Source organism: Aspergillus udagawae, assembly GCF_001078395.1.
Source record: "Aspergillus udagawae IFM 46973 DNA, scaffold_9, whole genome shotgun sequence".
Lineage (NCBI taxonomy): Eukaryota > Fungi > Ascomycota > Eurotiomycetes > Eurotiales > Aspergillaceae > Aspergillus > Aspergillus udagawae.
In genome coordinates this window covers 644,244-665,211 of record NW_025091272.1, presented here as the reverse complement: position 1 = coordinate 665,211, position 20,968 = coordinate 644,244, and the positions used below count along the sequence as shown (strand labels likewise).

At 50.9% G+C, this 20,968-nt stretch overlaps 9 protein-coding genes across 9 annotated transcripts; 5 read left to right on the top strand and 4 right to left on the bottom strand.

Annotated features, from left to right (window-relative positions):
* Window positions 1-117: 117 nt before the first annotated feature.
* Window positions 118-4,614, top strand: Aud_010475 (putative transcription factor SipA3; the record flags this gene model as incomplete). The annotated part of the gene is made up of 6 exons (XM_043295315.1): window positions 118-173; window positions 230-593; window positions 658-3,157; window positions 3,208-3,294; window positions 3,352-3,573; window positions 3,635-4,614. 6 exons carry the CDS (start codon window positions 118-120, stop codon window positions 4,612-4,614), a joined length of 4,209 nt encoding a protein of 1,402 aa, XP_043151250.1.
* A 331-nt stretch (window positions 4,615-4,945) lies between these two features.
* Window positions 4,946-5,602, bottom strand: Aud_010474 (uncharacterized protein; the record flags this gene model as incomplete). The annotated part of the gene is made up of 1 exon (XM_043295314.1): window positions 4,946-5,602. The coding sequence occupies one exon, from the start codon at window positions 5,600-5,602 to the stop codon at window positions 4,946-4,948; it is 657 nt and encodes a 218-aa protein (XP_043151249.1).
* A 560-nt stretch (window positions 5,603-6,162) lies between these two features.
* On the top strand, window positions 6,163-7,527 carry Aud_010473 (UDP-galactose transporter HUT1; the record flags this gene model as incomplete). The annotated part of the gene is made up of 2 exons (XM_043295313.1): window positions 6,163-6,392; window positions 6,456-7,527. The coding sequence occupies 2 exons, from the start codon at window positions 6,163-6,165 to the stop codon at window positions 7,525-7,527; spliced, it is 1,302 nt and encodes a 433-aa protein (XP_043151248.1).
* A 190-nt stretch (window positions 7,528-7,717) lies between these two features.
* Window positions 7,718-8,308, bottom strand: Aud_010472 (peptidylprolyl isomerase; the record flags this gene model as incomplete). The annotated part of the gene is made up of 3 exons (XM_043295312.1): window positions 7,718-7,872; window positions 7,958-8,060; window positions 8,177-8,308. 3 exons carry the CDS (start codon window positions 8,306-8,308, stop codon window positions 7,718-7,720), a joined length of 390 nt encoding a protein of 129 aa, XP_043151247.1.
* A 514-nt stretch (window positions 8,309-8,822) lies between these two features.
* Aud_010471 (uncharacterized protein) lies at window positions 8,823-9,704 on the top strand (the record flags this gene model as incomplete). The annotated part of the gene is made up of 2 exons (XM_043295311.1): window positions 8,823-8,927; window positions 9,075-9,704. The coding sequence occupies 2 exons, from the start codon at window positions 8,823-8,825 to the stop codon at window positions 9,702-9,704; spliced, it is 735 nt and encodes a 244-aa protein (XP_043151246.1).
* Window positions 9,705-9,771: 67 nt separating this feature from the next.
* Window positions 9,772-10,908, bottom strand: Aud_010470 (putative 3-oxo-5-alpha-steroid 4-dehydrogenase; the record flags this gene model as incomplete). The annotated part of the gene is made up of 3 exons (XM_043295310.1): window positions 9,772-10,172; window positions 10,231-10,705; window positions 10,810-10,908. The coding sequence occupies 3 exons, from the start codon at window positions 10,906-10,908 to the stop codon at window positions 9,772-9,774; spliced, it is 975 nt and encodes a 324-aa protein (XP_043151245.1).
* Window positions 10,909-12,246: 1,338 nt separating this feature from the next.
* On the top strand, window positions 12,247-16,850 carry Aud_010469 (putative histone deacetylase complex subunit (Hos4); the record flags this gene model as incomplete). Its single annotated transcript, XM_043295309.1, has 3 exons — window positions 12,247-12,256; window positions 12,868-16,538; window positions 16,614-16,850. 3 exons carry the CDS (start codon window positions 12,247-12,249, stop codon window positions 16,848-16,850), a joined length of 3,918 nt encoding a protein of 1,305 aa, XP_043151244.1.
* Window positions 16,851-17,547: 697 nt separating this feature from the next.
* Aud_010468 (40S ribosomal protein eS12) lies at window positions 17,548-18,106 on the top strand (the record flags this gene model as incomplete). The annotated part of the gene is given in 3 exon segments (XM_043295308.1): window positions 17,548-17,553; window positions 17,569-17,896; window positions 17,982-18,106. 3 exon segments carry the CDS (start codon window positions 17,548-17,550, stop codon window positions 18,104-18,106), a joined length of 459 nt encoding a protein of 152 aa, XP_043151243.1.
* A 560-nt stretch (window positions 18,107-18,666) lies between these two features.
* Window positions 18,667-20,710, bottom strand: Aud_010467 (GID4/VID24 family protein; the record flags this gene model as incomplete). The annotated part of the gene is made up of 3 exons (XM_043295307.1): window positions 18,667-18,857; window positions 18,924-20,478; window positions 20,687-20,710. 3 exons carry the CDS (start codon window positions 20,708-20,710, stop codon window positions 18,667-18,669), a joined length of 1,770 nt encoding a protein of 589 aa, XP_043151242.1.
* Between the last annotated feature and the right edge of the window lie 258 nt (window positions 20,711-20,968).

The window sequence follows — 20,968 nt, the reverse complement described above, 5'->3', positions numbered from 1 at the left end:
TTACCCCGTATGAATGGCTGCCTAAGCCGTCGTTTTCACTATTTGGGGTCGTACTTTTCGATCTATCAAACTATTACCCCTATCTGTATCGAATGTATGGCCGGGGATCTTCGCTAGATGTCGACTCAGCCGCAGAACGCATTGTCCCGAGTTGGGAAGCTTATCAGTGTGGTGTAAGTGCGGACAAGAGATTCCTCATCGTAATGCTAACCTGATTGTGTCGATACAGGCCCGTTGGATTGAAAGAGGCTGCTCTCGATTCCCCGACTTTCCGGGCCACCACACTACATTTCTCCGAGCAAATCGAATACCTCGAAAGATGGCTGGATGGCTATGCAAAGGCTGCTTCCAAGCTCGTCACAGAGCTTGCGACCATGGAAAATGTGATGAATACATTTCTGGCGTATTCTTCGAACCCTCCTGCCGTCTCCGAAGCTGTCCTCGACCATGATTATACTTTACAGGCAATGAGCAGGTGTGGTGAGAGCTCGAAAGATCTGTGGAATGGTTTAATGGCCACTGCGAAGAAAATCGAATCGCTTATATCGGAGCCCATAAGAGTCTTCCTCCACGATGATTTACGGAGTTTCAAGGTAAATTGAGTGTCCCCGGCCCCTTTTGAAGGCATGAGAGGAGCGTTGTCTTACCCCGCTACAGGAGACTCGTCGCACTCTCGAACAAGCGCAAAAGCAGTACGATTACCTTCTATCTAGATATGCTTCACAGTCCAAATCAAAAGAACCTTCATCCCTGAGAGAAGATGCTTTCCAGCTTCACGAAGCCCGCAAAGCCTACCTGAAAGCGTCAATGGATTTTTCAGTGCAAGCACCACAAATACGAAACTCGCTCGATCGACTGTTGGTCCGAGTTTCCTTCGACCAGTGGAGGGAATTTAAGGCTCTCCATAATGATAATGGAGCATCGTTTGCCAAATGGGGCCAAGAGATGGATCGCATAAAAGGTTGGATCCATGAAATGGAGGGCAGCGAGAAGTTCTCAAAGCGTGAGCTCCTTTCCGCCAGAAAGCATATTGAAGACGCTGCAGAGCTGGCTGCCAGGCCTTCTCGAGAGCTGGAAGACTATTCAGTATCCACCGTTCCGTATCTAGGGTCTCGCCCTCTGTCGGACCTGAATATGCCCAAGGAAGCACGGCCCGAGAAGCAAGGCTGGGTTTATCTTCGAACATTGTCAGGCAAACCAACGCGTACTGTTTGGGTGAGACGTTGGGCCTTTCTAAAGAACGGTATCTTTGGTTGCCTCGTGCAGGGTTCTCGAACTGGCGGAGTTGAAGAAAGTGAGCGTATAGGGGTGCTGTTGTGCAGTGTACGGCCTGCTTTCCAGGAGGAACGAAGATTCTGCTTCGAAGTGAAGACCAAGAGCAACACCATAGTATTGCAGGCCGAGACTCAGAAAGAGCTCACGGAATGGATTGCTGCTTTTGAGGCAGCTAAACGAAAAGCACTGGAAAACCCGACAAGCACCGACATCTCGGTTTCGGGAAAGGTTACGGTGCAAGATCCAGCCTTTGCAATCTCTCAGCCTCCAGCACCTGAATTTGCTGCTGATCCGGCCGACTCGCTTACGCCGCACGCAAATGATGAGCATGGACCATCGGATCGTAGCGGAGGGTTGTCTGTTCCAGAGCGGGACCCATCAGCCTTCCGAAATAGCAGCGATCTCGGCAGCCCTCGGCGCATGACTGGGTTGGATCCCGAGAGTTCTGCGCGAGAACATACTTCCAGACTCATCCAGAAATTGGACCTTCACCGCAAGTCCAACCATAATGCTGTCCCACCATCTATATCTCTACCCGGTGCAGGTGGTGGCATCGCAGGCCTGATCTCCGCCAGCCATAACGCGTTAGGGCACAGCAACGGCCTATCCTTGGGCGGGACTGATGCTGAAGGGAACAGAAGTCGCAGTTTGACGAACCGGAGCCTTCCACCTACCACACTCGCGCCTTCCACCTTGGCGAATCCACCCGCCCCTACCAGTATGAGCAAGGCGGCTGTAATCGTCAGCAATGAACGAGGTATTGGGTTGGGGCAAGCCGACAAGACAGGTGGGATGCCTAGCGGTATGATGGCCAACCTGTGGGGTAGTTCCAACTGGGGCTTCATGAACCGACTCGAACGCGAACGTGATGCTCAGCTTACAGGGGCCGGCGAGGAAATCTCTGTCGGACAACAACCATCAACTCCGGCAGCTGATTCGTCAAAGCAACCGCAATCATCTGGCGTAGATTTGACCAACGGCACCTCAGCATCCAAGCAGCAGATGTCTGGGCCTCGCCATAGGCAAACCGTTAGTCTTGACGGCGATGCTTCCAAGGTGCAGAGGGCAATTCTGGGTATTTCGCATGAGTATCCTAGTTACTACCCTGAGCAACTTCGGCCTCAGGATGCTCAATTTCGCCTGCTCTTTCCCGACGTCAAAAGAGAGGAGCCTTTGGTCATGGTCTTCCGAGCCACATGGAATCCCAACGATCAGCAAGAATTTCCTGGAAGAGCATACGTTACGACTCGCAGCATATATTTTTACAGTCATTATTTTGGATTAGTTTTAACAACAGATGTCCCGCTGGAAAGCATCAAGGAAGTGACTGCTGCACCTGGCAGAGACTGTGATTTCTTATTTCTCCATACTATCCCGCCTCTTGGTGAGGATACTCCTGGACGAATCACGGTGAAAACTTTCCTTGAGCCTCTAAGACTTCTTCAAAGACGCCTGAATTTCTTAATTCAAGATTCAACCGCCGTGGAGCCCATGGGGTTGGAAGCAATTTTCAAGGCTCTGATCAGAATGGAGACCGACACGAGGAACCGTAGCCCTAGCCTGAACAGCTGGGAAGATGCGGCCGGTTCGGATGACAAGAACGGTATCGAAGAGGACAACATTGCTGCCGGACAGCAAAAAGATATCCGCCGACCGATTTACATCGATTATGACTTGGATCCGCATTCAAAGTATGGCAAACATGGCAAAAATGCGCCAAAGTTCCGCTTGCCAACACAACCTGTTCAATATGTTCCCCAAGGCAACCTCCACCTCGCTGCAGAGAAAATATTCGATATTAGTCCGAAGGCGATATTCCATATCCTTTTCGGTGACAAGAGTGCTGTTTGGCAACTCCTTTTGCACGAAAGAAGATCGCGAGGTTCGTCCCCCCGAATGACTGGGATAACCTTTGGCTGACCGATATGGAAGATATCAAACAGGGGCCCTGGATCAGAAACGAATCTCGCCATTTGCGACGTGACTTTGAATATCATATCGAGACAACTGACTTGCTTGGTACGTATCTCTACTCATCACCGTCTAGCAAAGCGACTGACCATCCCCTTCATGTAGGGCGCACTCAGGACAAGGCAATTTCCGATTACCAAATCATTGATGTTCTCAATGATCACTTGTGCTACGTAGTGACTGACAAGCGGACTCCGTGGCACCTTCCTTTTAAGCGCTCGTTCAGGTTGGTGAGCAAGATTGTGATTACATTCGTCGCGAAGGGGAAATGCAAGCTTGCTGTATACACGAAAGTGGAGTGGCTTGGGTCTCCTCATGGACTCCAGAGTAAGTGGTTTATTAGCACTTGCGAGACTATTGTCCTGCAAAATCACTAAGTTAATTTCAGGAATCATCGAGAAGCAAGCAACAGGTGACTTAGAGCAAGACGCTCTGGACCTCGTTGATCTTGTCAGCGATCAGGTGCGAAAATTGGGCGTCCATAGCCGAACAAAAAAAGCCATCACCATTTTCGGTCACATCGGACGCCAACAACATACATCTCAGTTTTCTTCCAGCGAATCAGTCCTGAAATTTGAACCTCGAAAGCCTCGGCGTCAGAGGACCTTAACTCAACTGTTATTCGAGACGCTTCTTTCCTTCTTGGAGAGCGCCGTTTCGTCCATAATAATGTGGACTTTTGCCTTCCTTCGCTGGACCTGGAAAACCACGAATGCACACATGGTCATTCTAGCCCTGCTGATCTCCAGCGCTTTAATGAACGGACTCTACACTTCTCGGTACACTTATGACTGGTGGCATGAGAGGAACGTGGGAAACTTCATGGCTCGCCTTGGGGTCGGTCCCGACCATGTGATGAGCAAAGCCATCTATATGAGGGATATCGACGAGGTGATTGCTAATGCCACTGTCGGCCAATCTAGCAACAACATGAGCAGATGTTTCTCTATGTTCTACCAGCAGACAGTGAGCGACCCGGGAACAGTCCTTTCCTTTGGCGCTTCAAGCCCTCGAGACTCAGTGACACGGAGTGCAGCCAGACGGATCCATCAAACCCGCGAGCGACTCGCTATGTATAGACACAACTTGTTAGTGGCGCTCCGGGTAGTAAACAGCATTGAAAGAGAGGTCATCCAAGGCGAGTGGGAGCGATGGCTTCGGCAGGAATTGAGACGCTGTCACCAAGTCGAAAACCTTCTCGGAAAGAATAAGGAGGATGACGGAGTCAATATGCAGGTTGACAAAGCAAGTCAAACTGTTTTTGCCGACCTCGCGGGTGACGTTCAGCAGTGGTACGATAAATACTGTACCAGTTGCCAGATGGAACAGGAGCAGCTTGAGAGGAGCGGTGTTGTATATGGTATTTAGAAGGTACATAGGGGTCGCTTGTTCGTATTGTTTACTCCGGACGGATCGATACGTTTTGAACGATACCCCATTACAATTGACCGGATGTTGGCGGTTATCTTTGTCTTATTGACTTGATCGAGTGGGCGATTTTCTGGTATATGTTCGCAGTCCAGCTCTCTGCTAGTATATAGCTCTGGTGTTTCGAGCTTCAAGCGAATTCGAATGGGTTGTCAGTGTGCTGCTGGCTTGCAGGACAATTTCCAAGCGTAGCCATGGATATGGTCAGTAGCAGCCAGATCCCATATACCTGTATCTTTTTGACGGAGTTGTACGGTCGTCATAACCTCCTTTAATTCTGTCTCGGCTTCACAGCACCCTCCTGGACGACATAGTACACCACGGTACCATCACCACCCATGCTTCGATCGACCATGGCCAAGAGGAGTCTCTTCCCACCCCACTCTTTCGTGATACGGGCCTTTCGTCTGTACTCATAGTACTCTGTCAGCTTCGCCGCCTTCTCAGCATTATTACCAGATTCTTTGGCATCATCTAATGACTGAGCATGTGACTCTTCCTCGTCCTCGGGAAGCGCATCGAACACGGCAGCCATTTTGCGCAGACTCCATGATTGTCCGTGAGCGGTGGGAACAACGAACATTCGTTCCAGCTCGATGTCGTCTTCGCGAAGACCCCTCTCAAGAATGAACAGCTGCTCGTCTGGATGCGTATAGATTCTGTGGGGCGGGATGCCGGAGATCAGATAGGAGGGTGAGCTGGAAAGCTGGTCTGTAGATGTTGAGGTGGACAACGATGCGACGGAGAAATTGGGTGCCTGCAAATCATGGATTTGGAGAGAGGTCCAAAGATGCTGATGCTGAAGGTTGTGGAGGACTTGGACCGCAGTTGCAGAGTGAGGGTTCAAGGAGGCGGAGGTAGAGGTTAAGAGGGTGGTGAGGGCCGAAGGCTTTGGAGCCTGGGGTGTTGATGTGAGTACAGTTGGCATAGTGAGTTGCTGGAAGCTTTCTTGGGTGGGCGTTGTAGCAGAGACTGGCGGTTTTAATTCTAAATACGACTCTTCTATTAGTCTGGGGAGGCTTCGAAGGTTTAGATAGCAACGGTATTCCATATGCAGATGGACAACTGATGGTCATTGCTTACTCTCAACACCGTATCTATCCTCTTAGATACAATATGGTCATACCTCAATGATACTCAATGTAAAAATTGATCATTATCGCTTTACCTGCGAGGCTGGAGGATAGCAATGTGAGTTCTTGCAGGCGGAGAGGGAAAAATTTAGGGCGACCGCGCCGAAATTCCGCGCAGCGCGTTTTTGGCAAAAGAAGAACAGAACACATGGCATCAACGGCCTGTCTGTTAGAAATGAGAGTGTGATCTTTCCTGTGATATTCTATTTCCTTTTTTGTCCATCAACCCCTTTTATGTCTTCTTGTCTTATTCCAGGCAGAGGTGTTACTGGTCTTGACCTCTCTCTCGCATGATTCATTGTCTTTCATTCATCTTCCCATTCCGTCATTCTTTACACATATCTAAATTGCGCTCATGGCACGCCAAAAACAGGCAGTGCCTTTACAACGGGCCACTTCTTCTGAATTGATGCATCTGGTGCCTGAAGAATCTGAGTCAAGGTCTACGCAACAGAATGGCAGCACTCGGAAGCCTGTCACCCTGAATGGATCTGCCTCGACAAAAGGACAAGCGCCTGAAGCTCCCCTGGAGACTCCGGGGCTGATGCAACTTGCGATTTGTGTTCTGGGCATTTATGCGTCATTGTAAGTGATTTATCTCCAGCACATCATTACCCTCTCCACATACAGTGCCTAATGCTTTTGAAGTCTGTCATGGGGTGTCCTTCAAGAGGCGATTACCACGGTCAACTTCCCAGTCCGTCCTCCAACTGCTGAAGAACCAAACCCGCCGACGGAGCGCTTCACCTTCTCGATCGTTCTCAACACTATACAATCCACCTTTGCTGCGATTACCGGATTTCTCTACCTCTATTTCTCTACTCCGGCGGGCAAGAAGGTCCCGTCCATTTTCCCGACTCGCAAGATTCTTTTCCCTTTAATCTTGGTTAGCATCTCCTCCTCGCTGGCCTCGCCCTTTGGATATGCCAGTCTTGCGCACATCGACTATTTGACCTTTATTCTCGCCAAATCATGCAAGCTTCTGCCTGTGATGTTCCTCCATTTGACTATCTTCCGCAAGAGATATCCTTTGTATAAGTACGGCGTTGTCTTGCTGGTTACCCTTGGAGTCGCAACTTTCACCCTCCACCACCCTGGAACCAGCAAGAAGGTCGCCGCGTCGGCAGCGAAGAACCAGTCTGGCTCATCTCTGTATGGAATCTTCCTGCTTTCCATCAACCTCCTTCTGGACGGCCTCACGAACACAACCCAAGACCATGTCTTTAGCTCTCCGCAAATTTACACCCGCTTCACCGGACCGCAGATGATGGTAGCGCAGAACGTCCTTTCGACGGTCCTGACCACCACATACTTGCTTGTCATGCCCCATCTGTCCTCTGCCGGCGTCTTGCATGCTCTCCTACCCATCCCCATTCCGCCTTCTACGGAGACCGAGCTTGCATCCGCCATTTCCTTCCTCTCTCGACACCCAGAGGTGATGAAGAACGTGCTCGGCTTTGCCGCCTGCGGAGCCATCGGCCAGCTTTTTATTTTCTATACGCTTTCTCGCTTCTCGTCTTTGCTTCTGGTGACTGTGACCGTTACGCGCAAGATGCTCACTATGCTGTTGAGCGTGTTCTGGTTTGGACACTCGTTGTCTGCAGGCCAGTGGCTCGGCATCGGCCTTGTATTCGGCGGCATTGGGGCTGAAGCCGCGGTGCAGAAGCGGGAGAAGCAAGCTAAAGAACGGGCGAAGGCATTAGCTGGAAAGAAGGAGTAGACCGTTTGACCTGTTCGACGTTTATTGTACATACATACACTCATAGTAGATCTTCATTCCATCATAGAGATACGTTTATATTACTGCTGTGCAGGAGATTCTGCATTCCGTCCCAGATGAGACATCTCGAGGTATTGATATGGAAAAAACGCTCTAACTGCTAAAGGTAAATTGGCGATAGGAGACCAGGCTACTTCCTCCCTTCAACCATGATGATATGGTACCCAAACCCGGTCTTCACCTCCGCATACTTCGGGTTCGCCGTCGTACTGGGCTCCAGCTCATACGCAGCCTTCTCAAAGTCCGCGGTGAGACTGCCTCGGACTTTCCACCCAAGAGAGCCGCCTACAGTCATCAGCACCGAACCAGCTTTCGCTTCTTCTTCTATCCTCGTCCGAACGAGGAAAGCGAAGAAAAAGGGGAAACGCACCTTGCCGAGCCTTATCCTCCGAGTACTCCCTCGCAACATCGTCGAATTTGGCCCCGTTGCGCAATTTCTCAAGCGCCTCTTCCTTCTTCGAGAATTTCTCGCACTACGTTTGCGAGCATTAGTCTAGAAGTAGCAGTAGCCGGTGATTATACATGGAATAGGGTTTGTAGCGAAGTGCAATTTGTGTGAAGCAATACTCCAGAGAAAGATTTTACGTACAAGAATATGTCTGACATTAATCGACGTAGCGGGCTTCAACCCCTTTCCTCCTCCCTTCCCCTTGTCCCCATCGGATGCATCTTTCCCCTTGCCTTTCTTGTTGCCTCCTTTGGCGTTGTTCTTAGGGGCCATCCTTGATGTCGATGCTTCCGACCTCCGCTGTTGGGACGTCGACGCAGCAGAAAATTTAGATCCGAGTGTGGGGATCGATCTAGCAGAAACAGAAGTTCTTTGAAGTTTGAACTTCTCTAGGAGGCTGTAGCTAAAAGTATCTTTAGGGTTTGCGCCCAGAATCCGACTTGGTTCTCAGATGAAGACTGATGCCACTGCCAGAGTTGGAGGGTGGGGTTTGGTGGGGTCTACTGCCTCAGGCAGACAGATCTACGAGTCAGGTTTATGTACCACATACGAACGTTGAATGACGACATTCGATTCTCTGTTTATCGTCTGCACTATTTGATTTGAAAGACTGAGGTATGCTGATGAGCTCTGCTCTTTCTATTTTCGGAGCTGGTTTGTATGGCTCCACAGTATCACTGATCAGAGCTTCTGTCGTTGTTATGACTTGTCACTGAAGGGCGATGATAGGTCCAATGAGACTGATGCTGGTTGTTATTTTCAGGCATTAATGGGTTGAGAGGCTGCAATGGAACCCAGTCTGGAAGCAGCCCGGATCAAGTCCTTGTCTGATGACGCATTCTACATTGCAGACTTTATCACCGAGGAAGAGGAGGAGTTGCTGCTGCAGAAGGTATGTTTTGCTATTACAATTGTGTAGCTACCGTAGTGTCGCTCTGGCCTATGTAGCGCTGGCAAAGAGATAGTGATGATCCATCAATCACTCATGCTTACAAACTGCACGCCTATATCCTGTATGAGACAGCGCTAACGTTCGAAGATAACCACTGCCCCTCTCCCCCGGTGGACTCAGCTCTCCCATCGACGTCTTCAAACATGGCCCTCTGCTCTGACCACATCAAATACTCTAATCGCATCGCCGTTGCCCTCATGGCTCGTCTCGCCTATCATCAACCCTCGCTTGAACTCACTTGGCATCTTCGTAGGCGCGCCTCACGGCGCTCCAAACCATGTCCTGGTGAACGAATACTGTCCCGGCCAAGGAATCATGCCGCATGAAGATGGAGCCGCGTACTATCCCCTGGTTGCGACCGTGAGCCTGGGAGCACCGATTGTACTAGACCTGTATCCGAAGCCCGGTTTGAGCAACGATGGAAACCACAATGTGGTGGGTGGCGCTCGGCAGCCCCAGTATCGAATCTTGCAGGAGAGGCGCAGTCTTCTGGTTACGAGGCGAAGTATCTACACAGATTTCTTGCACGGCATTGCAGAGACCCGCAAGGACGATAACCTAAGTGCTGACACCATCTGTAATTGGGATCTGCTGCGTGAACGTGATCGTTACCAGTGTGGTTGGTATGAGAGGGAGACTCGCATCAGTCTGACGTATCGGGACGTGCTCAAGGTGTCAAAGTTGGGAAATACGATGAAATTCCTAGGCGCACGATGATCTTGCAGACGGGGACTCTAGTGTCCTCTGGTCCGAGTGTCAACACGAGCGAATAAGCTATATCTGCTTAGAAGAGTCCAGGAATCATGTTCCATCTTTCTTTGACAGCGTCCGGTCCGAACTTCTGCTCATACCATCGCTTGCTGATTGCGGCGGTTACACCCAGATTCACCGTTACGAACGCGAAACATGACAAAAGCGTCTTGTTCACCATCTCGCCATCCGGTGCAGCCAACAGAGCCAACGATAGGTATATCACGCACTCGGCCGTGTAATGGGGACAGACGATTCTCCGAAACATAGGATGAGTCGGGAGGGTATACTTCTTAAGCGAGAAGAGGTAGTGGTGACAATCGTGCTGAATACCTGAGGCGATCAAAAATAATGGAAGGCAGAGGAACGTGCGAAGGGTAGGAGCGGTGGTTACTTGAACATCATCGAGAGTCAACTTGTGGGTTGTGAGAGTTCCTAGGAGGGTGGGGACTGTTAGAGCGTAATCTCTTGGATCTAGTTCCCAGACGCATACCTGTTCCCTCAATCCAGACGGCGACCGTTGCAGCGAGGTAAAAGGCGAGTCCGAGAAGCCAATGGACAAACCACATCCTGGATGAGGATGGTTTGGAAAAGATGCAACTCTCATGCAGTCGCCGAATTCCTTGCACTAACATTAATGCCCAGCATAGTAAGACTTGATGTATGGACATCGACTTCTGCAAGTGTTGTGGGCCTATCCTTGTCGCGATGGCCTGAAACGCAGATCCTCTGAACAGCAATTGGAACGCCCAAAAGAGCGAAGAAAGCACAGAGGCAACATAAAAGTGCTTGAAGTAGCTGTGAGGGACTCTCAGAGAGGCAAGGTAATCGAGTGCGAGGTATACGCGAGATGTGTCCGGGGCATCGGCACGAGCAAGGGGTCTCGACCCGACCGTTGTTGACGTTGCACGAGCACCATAAGTCACGAAGCGGGCGCGAAGTGTGTCTGGCACGCTGATCGACAGTATCTGGTAATTATTGCTTTTGTTTAGTCCATCATCGAAGAGTCTCGCCTAGACTGATGCATCACTGCCAAAGTAACCATCGTCCCTCACACTCGAGATATTCGTACCGTGCAGGCTGCAAAGATAAAGAAGGCTCGAAGAGCGTCAACAACGTCCAAGTGCATGATGGAAAACGTCGTCTCCACAAGCTTCCAGATAAGCTCCATCTTGATACGATTGACCAGGCGTAGCCGGTGCCAATGTTGGAAGCTGCAGACAGCCTGGAAAGGCGCAAGAAGGGGTAAGGCGGAAATCCAGGGACAGCTGCTTTCAATTAGTTCGGAGATTGTTGTAAAAGTCCTGTGATAATGGTTGCCATGATTCCGTCTCACTGTCACCAATTGCCATGAAACTTGAAACCCCACACAGAGTGCAGCTACAATTTAGGTAGTTACGAGGCAGATTGAACCTGGGCTTCGATTGCCTTGGAGCTCCGCCAGCTATGAGAGCTAGGTCATACATTGGCAGAGAGTGGATGAAGAGTTTCTACGACTGGCTTACTTGAAAGAAAGTCTAGGCAAATCCTTCAGCTCAATCTTATCGTAAGAACAGAGCATCGCGGTATGTCTAATCGACGACGAGAGATGACACCTTCATTTTATCAGAGTTTTGAGAATCAAGACACCTTTCGTCAGACTTTGCCTCCTCTCCGCCTCTCGCCATTTGCAGCAAGTTGCAACTTTGCAAACCAGTAACGGCTAGCGGAAGGGGCAAAGTGGGGCGATAAGCTGAAAGATTCTGTCTGGTGATTGGTTATACAGGAGCAGATCACTTGTCTTTAAGTGGGCCTAATCAGACTCGTTGAGTTGATCCTGCCACTACTAAGCCGGAAACAGTAAAGGTTCAGTTGCCATCTCGTCAGTCATTGGCGTGATGCAGGGCCTAATTTACGTACTCCGCAGCTCGAAAGATGACTCCCTGGCAGTCTCTTACTCACGATCGGTTTGGATCCATGTTTATGAGACACTCTATCTCTCTGTGCTGAGTATCTAGATAGCAAGCTCTTTCCACCGACATCCTCGGAGTCTGACGTATGGAGGAAAGTCTCGGCTCGAGTACCCCGCTGTTCAGGCAGGTAGCTGTGATTCTCTGGATGATACTTCTGTATTATTGTTTCCAAGCAAGTTGATCTCCTGCCTTGGCAACGTACGCTGCGGAGTACTGCTGTTTCAGGAATATCCAGCTAGTACCTACTTTCGGGAGGTACGGAGAAGGCTGTTACAGATGGACGAGTCTCATGCATACAGCGTTCAATAATAAAAATAGCTAGCAACCTGGATTGTGATGATCAACTTGACATTTCATTCGATACCACCGGCTTCTGTCAAGTAATTATCAAAGAAGGTGAATTCGATAAGGGTGATTCCATTGTAAAATTACTGTAATTTGGGTATTTTTACCAACGTCATACGATAGGGACTAAGGTAAAATATCCCGTGACCTCTACCCAACCCAAACCAGCTGGTGGCCAAATAATCCCTGAGGACCCATCTTAACCCCCCAAGATGCTACACTGTACAGTCCTTTACCTATCCAAGCAGCCCACTACTATACCTAAATTATCTGCCACTAGCTACATAAGTATCAGTTAGTTTATCTACTAGGTACTACCACCATAGGTACGGAGAGCGGAGTAGACAACTAGTCACCATTATCAATAATCTGACTAGTCCGGAGTCCCGCGATTTTGAGACCTCTCTACTTTACCTACTCCCAGTCTCTTGTCCTCGTTTCCCGCTAAAACTCACTAACCCAGAGAATCGCTGCCTTGGACCTCTTTTGTTCCTTTTCCTCCCTCTGCTTCCCTCTCTTCCTTTAATCTCCACTAATTCCTCCTCTCTACCCTCCAATCTTCATCCTCGTCCTCGTCTCACTGACACGTTTGCCAATCTCATCTGTCTCTTCACCTCTTCTCTTCTTTATCTACATTTAACGATTTTATCTTCACTTCATCTCAGAAAGCTTGACATAACTCCGAAAGCGCCATATTCCCCTTCCCTTGAGCTACCGCGCCACTACTGGTTCAACAGCAACTCTCCTCCCCAGGGTCTGAGAAATTCTTCACATACATATCTTCCAGTCCAGTTCGGTGATCGAACGGCCGCGTGAAACATTACAAAACATAGGGATCTTCGCTTTGCTAGGCGTGGTCGAGCACCAGCTTCCACGCGCGACTGCTGGTGGTTTCGACTACGAGTGCTCTCTGTCCGCCACGGCCTCCGAAAATGACGATCGAAACACCCAGCAATCGATTACTACCGCTATGAGTGATGTTGGAGCAGTGTCCTCCCTGCCAGCTGCCCTGCATGCCGGACAAAATGCTACTGCTGTCACCGTGAACCCCCGGTCTGCTTCTGGTTCGCTGTCTTCCAAGAGGGTCTCTCCGTCGCCCCATCGCAGAGGAGAGGATACTCGCGTCAAGGAGGTTGATTCTGCTTCAGGAGATGGGGATGGCCCGCCGAGCCCCAAGGCTGACTCGGAAGCAGAAACTATCATCCAGTCGGGCCGCGAGTCTCTGTCGCCAGAAAAGAGACGGAAGTATATTCAACATGAGCCAAGGCGAAACGATGTTCAAGTTGACAACGGTGACGCAGTGGAGGACAGTTCACTACCTGATGACTCCCGCATTAGGAACAGAAAGCGATCGATCGATCGATCCATCGCGGAACGCGACCGTGGGTTCTCCCCGGGACTTCATTCTCGAACAGCTGTTTCCCCATCACGCGTGAAAATCGAGAGGCCAGAGGAAGTACAGCCCGCCCTAATTAATCTTGATTCCTCTCTGTCTTCACATAGCACGGAGACTATCCCCGGTTGTCAGAACGTCCAGATCTCACGAAAGCGTAGCCATAGCGAAAGTGTCGACAGCGAGAGGGACAGGGCTCAATTTAGTCGTCACTCGACGGCCTCCCGCGACAAAGAGCAAAGGCACATCAATGGCATCAGTCTACCTCCACCAGAGTTGATCGATCGCTCTGTCTCGCCTATTCGGTCGGCTCACAAGAGAACTGCTTCCGGTCCGCAGCTTGGGTCCAGTGACTTGCAAAAGAAAAGGAAGACTGCTACTCCACTCATCACTGGATTTCAACGGCAAGGCTCCGAGGACAGGCTGTCAGTTTCGTCTTCAACCAGTGGCTCTCCTCTACCCAGTTCTCAACTGCGGAAACTAGCCAGTGTCGACGGCGCTTCAGCATCTCCTGCTAGGCCAACAGGTCACAAGAAACAGCGCGACCAGAACGGTCGGACACGCCTAGCACGTGCCTGTGCAGCTCAGGAACTGGAGGCAGCAATGGCGAGGCATGCAGAGCGCCCAGAAGATCTGAATGTGGCCGACAATGCGGGAAATACGCCCCTCCAAATTGCTGCTCTCGAAGGGTGTGCGCCGATTGTGAAATTCCTTCTTGAAGCTGGTTGTGACATTGACACAAAGAATATTGACAAAGACACTCCTTTGATTGATGCCGTCGAAAATGGCCACTTGGAAGTCGTCAAACTCTTACTGGAGGCGGGCGCAAATCCTCGCACGGTCAACGCGGAAGGTGATGAGCCGTATGATTTGGTCCCATCTGACTCGGAAGACTATGCGGAAATCCGCCGTGTACTTGCAGAGGCTAAAGCCAATCCCCGGCCGGGTCGTCGTTCCGAAGAGCGTGCTGGTTCCGGAAATAAGGAAATAAGCTCTAAAAGAGTTGCTGCTGCAAGCCCGCGCGAGTCCCCCCCGGTGAATGGACCCCGTAGCCCCCCTCTATTCGGGGCCACTACGAGGCGAAAGACCGTGCGAAGTGAAGCTACCCGAAACGACCTACTCTGGACCAAAGCTACACCCGAGAACCTGCAAGCATTTGCTGCGAAAGGTGATATTGCGGGAGTTGCCAACATTCTCAACGTTGGGCAAAAAGCCGACTCTGAGTCGATGATAGCTGCAGCCAAGGGTGGTCATGATGAGGTACTGTCTCTGTTACTTGGGATGGGCGACGCAGATCCCGATCCTGAGCCACTTCAAGGAGGAAATCAGAAACCTGGCTACAATACACCCATGCTTGCGGCGATCGGCCGAGGTAATCTTGCTGTCATACGCTTGCTGCTGGATCAGCCAAGATTCAATCCAACGCGCCGGCTTTACCGTGATCGTACCTACTTTGAGTTATCCCGAGAACGGAGAGCTGACAACTGGGAGGAGGAATATGACTTGCTGAGAGAGGCCTATGATAATTACGTTAGAGCCAAGCGTCTGCGCAAGCAGGAGGCTTCTTCACCTAAACGACCGCGCGACAGGGAGAAGGAAAACAAGCGGCCGGGTCGCAGACATTCCCCATCCCCGGCGGTTTCTTCCAGGAAGGCCGTACCAAGTCCGAGCGCCGGCCATCACCGAGAGCTCTCTTCCAAAGATGCCGTTACATCGAAGGAAAAGAAACGAGATGGTGTCGCTCACTTAAAGGAGAGATCAGGATCCAGCACAAATCGGCCCAAGATAGCTCACAAGGGTAGTGACAATCCGGCGGAAGCCGATGTGTTTCGGTTGGAGTCTGCTCAGTCCAAATCATTAGGAGCATTCGCCAAAGATGAGGAAGTTCCCAGGAGAAGGCGTTTGATTGCAGGGCGCCCTCCACAGGATCGCGATCGCAGAAGACCCAGCATACCGTCTTCAGATTCCCTGTCCGGCCGTGAGGACTCTATAAAATCCCGTGTGGATCCTTCTACCGAAACTACAACGGTTCCGAATGGCCCTCTGGCCTTGAAACGCGGACGCAGTAGCGCAAGCCCCGAACGCCCCCGTTCTCGTGGTCCAGATTCTGACCATCACTCGCGCGAAGGCCAGAAAAAGAAACGACGTGTTCTATCCGAAGACAGGGCGGCAAGCATGACCAATGGTGGATTGAAGAAAAGTCACAGCATCGGCATAGCAGAGGAGTCTCAAACACATGTTCGCCCGAAGAAAACCGAAGATCAATTGTTGGAGCGCGAGCGTGATCAGCAAATTGATAGTACACCGCACATGGCTACCGACTCGAGAGCTGTGAAGAAAGAGCGAGAAAGGCAGGATGTAGGCCACCTGGCTGACATCCCCATGGAAGATGCGACGAGTGTGGCTAAGAGGTCCGAGTCTGAAGAACGGCGCCAAGAAGAGGCGAGACGGGCCGAAACGGAGCGTATCGCGGAAGAAGAGCGTCTCGCAGCTGAAGCGGAAAAGGCTCGCTTGGCAAAGGAAGAGGAAGAACGAGCTGCCCGTCTTGCGCGAGAAAAGGCCGAGGAAGAAGAGCGCAAACGGAAAGAGGCTGAGCAGAGGCGGATCAAGCAAGCCGAGGATGAGCTTCAGAAGAGACTAGAACAAGAAAGACTGCGCCTCGCGAAATTGCGGAGGGAGCAGGAAGAGCAGGAGCAGCGGCGCCGGGCTGCACTCCCTAGTCGGCTTCGAGTTGCTGCCCACCTCGTCGGCTCTAATGACCCACGAGCGCGGAGCCATGCCTGGCTGAAGAGGTTCATGCCTGTTGTTACTGCATTCACAAAGCAACTAGATCCTTCATGTGATACCAGCGTCGCGGACGAGAGATGGGTTCCAAACTACCTGGTGGCACCTTTATTAGCGACCAACGATCTCCAGCTGTCCCAGTACACAAGTTGGGAGAAGCGTAACGCTACTCCCACTCAGCGGGAGAATCTGTGGCGCGTCACCCGTCGGGTGCTGGTTCAGGGAGATGATAAGGACTTCATGAGCTCCTCATTTGGGCAGATTATGCAGAAGGATTGCGAAACACGGCCAAAATACTTTGACATGGAACATGTATTTTGGATTAGAGTAAGCATCTCCCCTTGCGACCGACTTTCATTATGTTTCTAAATCGATTCATCCACTGACATTCATGGTAATCAGCTTTCGGACTTCATGGACCTCGTCCCGCATGTTCCGCATCTTCATGGTCTTGACATTCAATTCCTGAGGATGCACATTGATCAGGAGCCTTCTACAGCTGCACCTCTCCTTGAATCAGCGCAGCCCAACGGGCACGGGCCCGAATATGCCCATCTTGATAATATTCACGGCTTTCCTGCTGGGATACCCGGGCTTACCAACGGATATGGCCATTCACGGCCAAGTACATACGTTTAGTGCCTAGTACTTTTCTTTCCTCTTGTCGCGGCGATCATCGAGCATAGCCTTACATGTACAGATGGCTTGTTTCCTCGGTTGTATGACTATGATACCTCTTACTATTGACGTGATGTGAGATGTGATGTGTGATGTCTCGTTTGTTCGGATAACGGACCCTTGGATAAGAGAGTCAATGAAGCGAATTTATCGCTCAATGCTACGTCTACATTTCCCTGTAAAAACTATGGAGTAGTGTTGGGTTTGCTTACTCATGGGCTAACTGCATAAATCCATGAATATGAGCCACGTGACTGAAGAAATGGTATAAGCGCTAGGCGGTAGGGCACAATCCAGAAAATAGGCGAATGATCACCAAATTTTTACCGCCCGCACACACTCAAACAACAGTCCAACTGATCATCTCCACGAACTCTTTGAGGATAATCCGACATTTGATATCAAACGTCAGAAAAAACACCAGTCAAAATGGTACGTATCAGCTGAACCAGAAGTGACACTTCCTTGCATTCCAGACACGAAAGTGAAGCCATACCGAGCGAGGGGAAACTTGGCCCGCACCGACGAGTATATCATAATGCTCTATCGGCAACGCTGCAACCAAGAACCAATGCGAATCTCCGCTCTCATGATGTCCTTCGCTATTCGACTCCTGCGCATATCGCATCGAACCCACCCAAGAAGACAAAAGCTAACCATGACCGTTACGTTTTAACAGTCGGACGGAGAAGAGACCATGTCCAACCCCCCCGTTGCCGCCGCCGATGAGGTCGAGGTTTCCGCTGATGCCGGCGCTGGCGGCCAGATGTCCGTCCTCGATGCTCTGAAGGGTGTCCTCCGCATTGCTCTGATCCACGACGGTCTTGCCCGTGGTCTCCGCGAGGCCGCCAAGGCCCTCGACCGCCGCCAGGCCCACATGTGTGTTCTCAACGAGGGCTGCGAGGAGGAGGCCTACAAGAAGCTCGTCATTGCTCTGTGCTCCGAGCACAAGATCCCCCTCATCAAGGTCCCCGATGGAAAGATGCTCGGCGAGTGGGTCGGTCTCTGTATGTATAACCCTGTTCCATTTCCCCTTTTTGTGGTGACTTGCGGAAGTTGGGGCTGGGGGCTAATGATTGGTTGTGTGAATAGGCCAGCTTGACCGTGAGGGTAACGCCCGCAAGGTTGTCAACTGCTCTTGCGTTGTCGTCAAGGACTGGGGTGAGGAGTCCCAGGAGCGCTCCGTCCTCCTCAACTACTTCCAGACTGAGCAGTAAATGCACTGCCGTTGCGATGTGCTTTAGCGGATTGGATGTGATGTGTGATGGGCACTGAAATGGGGTGGTTTTGAGGGGAAGAGGAGCTTCTGGTTACGTGACCAATTGGCCTGGGGCTTGGGCTCTTCTTCCCCGTCCTCGATACGTGATCCATTCACTTCGGATTCACATTTATCTAAGGCCAACGGACTAATGGAATGAAGAATATTCATGATCAAGGAGTGCTACTTGAATCTTAAGTATCAGATGTAGGCTTAAAATCGTAGATGTGCTGCTTCTATGTCCATTCAGATACATCAAGTAACTGTCAATAATGGCACCAGACTTGCAAACTCGTTCCGGGCCAAACCAGTATCGGAAAGTCTCCTTAACGGCTAGATGTATGTACTCGCACCCTAAAATGCCCCCCAAATCGAAGATAGAGCAATGCGAAAACTCCAGAGCTATGCGAAACCAAAATACAATCACCCAATGCCAATGGACAGTGCCAAAGAGAAAGTAGAGCCTGTCAGAAGGGGATGTTGGGAGCAAGATGCCTCTGGGGCACACCAGACCCAAGATTACCTGAAGTTGTAGGAAGGACGGATCATCTTCTCCGTCTCTGGTTTCAGTGACAGCTGCTGATACGGTGAGCTTCCCGGGTCGTAGTAGAGTCCTTCAATGTGCCCAGTATCTCGACGAAGAGAGATATAGTAGAATCCTGAGATTGTGAGGCCCTGGCGTGCGTCGGTGGGGGTGATGAAACAGCGTTCTGCACTGTCATTAGCACAAACCACGAACAGATTAGAGAAGTGGTGAAAGATCAATCAATACACACCTTTCCATCGCATCAAGATCCACCGTTTGGATAGCTCTTCGGTAATCCATTTTCGACTCACAAGGTTCCTTGTCATCTCGTCGTCCGTCAAGTTCTTAAACGGTTGCAGCTCGCGCCAGTAGGTACTGTCAGTTTCAGCGTCGGCTTTGAAATTTTTCGTCTCAAGAGTGTGAGTGTTGAAGTCTATAATTTCCCCCTCCAGAAAGGTGACGATATGTGCATCATGAGATGGCGACGTCTTATCAGGAATATTGTAGGCTTCCATTGTACCTGAAAGTGTCATCTCTTGGTAGTTGATATTGTGAATGGTGACTTTGACCGGCCAATTCTCATCCTTCCCTGTTCCAAAGTTGTGGATATTATTGTTAGCCAGATACCGCCGACCGGTTGTCGTGTAAACACTGATGCGGCCATTATCACTGCCATTGACAATCACCGGTTCGGTAGCCGGATGGGAGGTTGGCCCACGGTGCGCGAAAATCGAGGTGGGAGTGCATGCGGCCATCTGCGAGCCTTTAAAAACCATACCCGGACGTAGCCAGGAACATGGAGGTGGCGGTGCAATTAATGTAGTATCCAGGATGAAATCATCCTCATCCCAGGAGAAATCGAGCTGAACAAATCCACCTGCGGCAGCCGATGAAAGACTTTCTTCAAAGGAGGTCGAATAGCGCAAACGGTCGAGATATCTGATAATTTCCTTCAAGCGCGGACTGGGAGGATGATCCATATGCAGCTGCCGATGAGCGTTGACACGAGCGCGCATATCGCCGTGCGTTGAGATCTGGTTGGATTCACCTCGACTAGTGGGTATGAACCGATATGCGCGTGAAGTCGGTGACTGAGTCGCTCGTTCCCTGCCATCTTCCGAATCCTGACTGGTGCGCTCCCGGTCCAATAGATAGTTGTGTAATGTCCGCGTCCTCGAGAGGCGCGGCTGGCGTCTGACCGACTGCAGCAGAGCTTCCGCCGTCGCGACAGTTGAGTCGTCCATCCGGTGTCTGCTACTCTCTAAAGGCTCAACGGGGAGCGGAAGGGGGCTTCGTGCGGTGGCATCACGTCGTATGTGGCGCCTCGACGTCGTATTTCGATCCGAGAGTCTGCCAAACCAAGAGGAGATACTGTTGGGATCCTGCAGAGGTTCGTAAACCAAATCGTCCTCGTCATCCTCGTCGGAGCCTGGGGCCCAGCCGTACAGCGACCGTATGTTGGAGACACGACCTTCATAGTTCGGCATATTCGTCGGTTCCTCTCGTGTCCGACGCACTATGGGATGGCGACTGATTTCCACGGACATACGCACTCCAGTCGACTCGTCCAACTCCATCGGATCAGACTCAAACTCGGAAAGTATTTGATGCCGTCGGCGACGTTGTCGACTTGAGGAGGAAGAGCCGTGAGGAGAACGAACTCGAGATCGAAGGAAGATCACGTTGTCATCATGAGCGTCATGCGAGGCGGCCGCTGGGAGAGTGGGGACAGGGGTTGAGACAGTGCTCAGCTGTTGAAGGGACGATGCGAATACCAGCGGAGGAGATTGAGCAGAGATTCCTTGCTGTCCGAGAACGCAAATCGATGAGCACAGGTGACGAAACGAAGACACAAAAGGTCAAACTAAGTGAAGCGGCCCAGGAACGAAGGCCAGGACATGGAATCGTGCCACATGCAGTATAGTAGAGTTGATGACCGGGCGCAAGATGTCATACGCAGGAGGAACAGGATATGGACCCTTGATAGAGTTACGGACAAACGCAGGCACTTACCGAGGGAGTATTTTCTGGGGGCATGGTCCTCTAGATCAGCCCTGCGGAGGTTGACAAACCCGCCGTTGACCTATGGATTGCGCACGGAGACTGGCACAGGGACACGGAAGACGAGGACGATTGGAAGGACGATGAGGTAAACGAGGCATGCGAGCCTCTCTTTATAGTTGGAATAATTGGGAGTTCAGAGTGAGGAAAGAGGCGCTTCGAGATAGTGATAGAGCACGATGAATAAATGGACGCTGGATGACGAGGGGATCGAGAGATAGAGGAACGAATGAA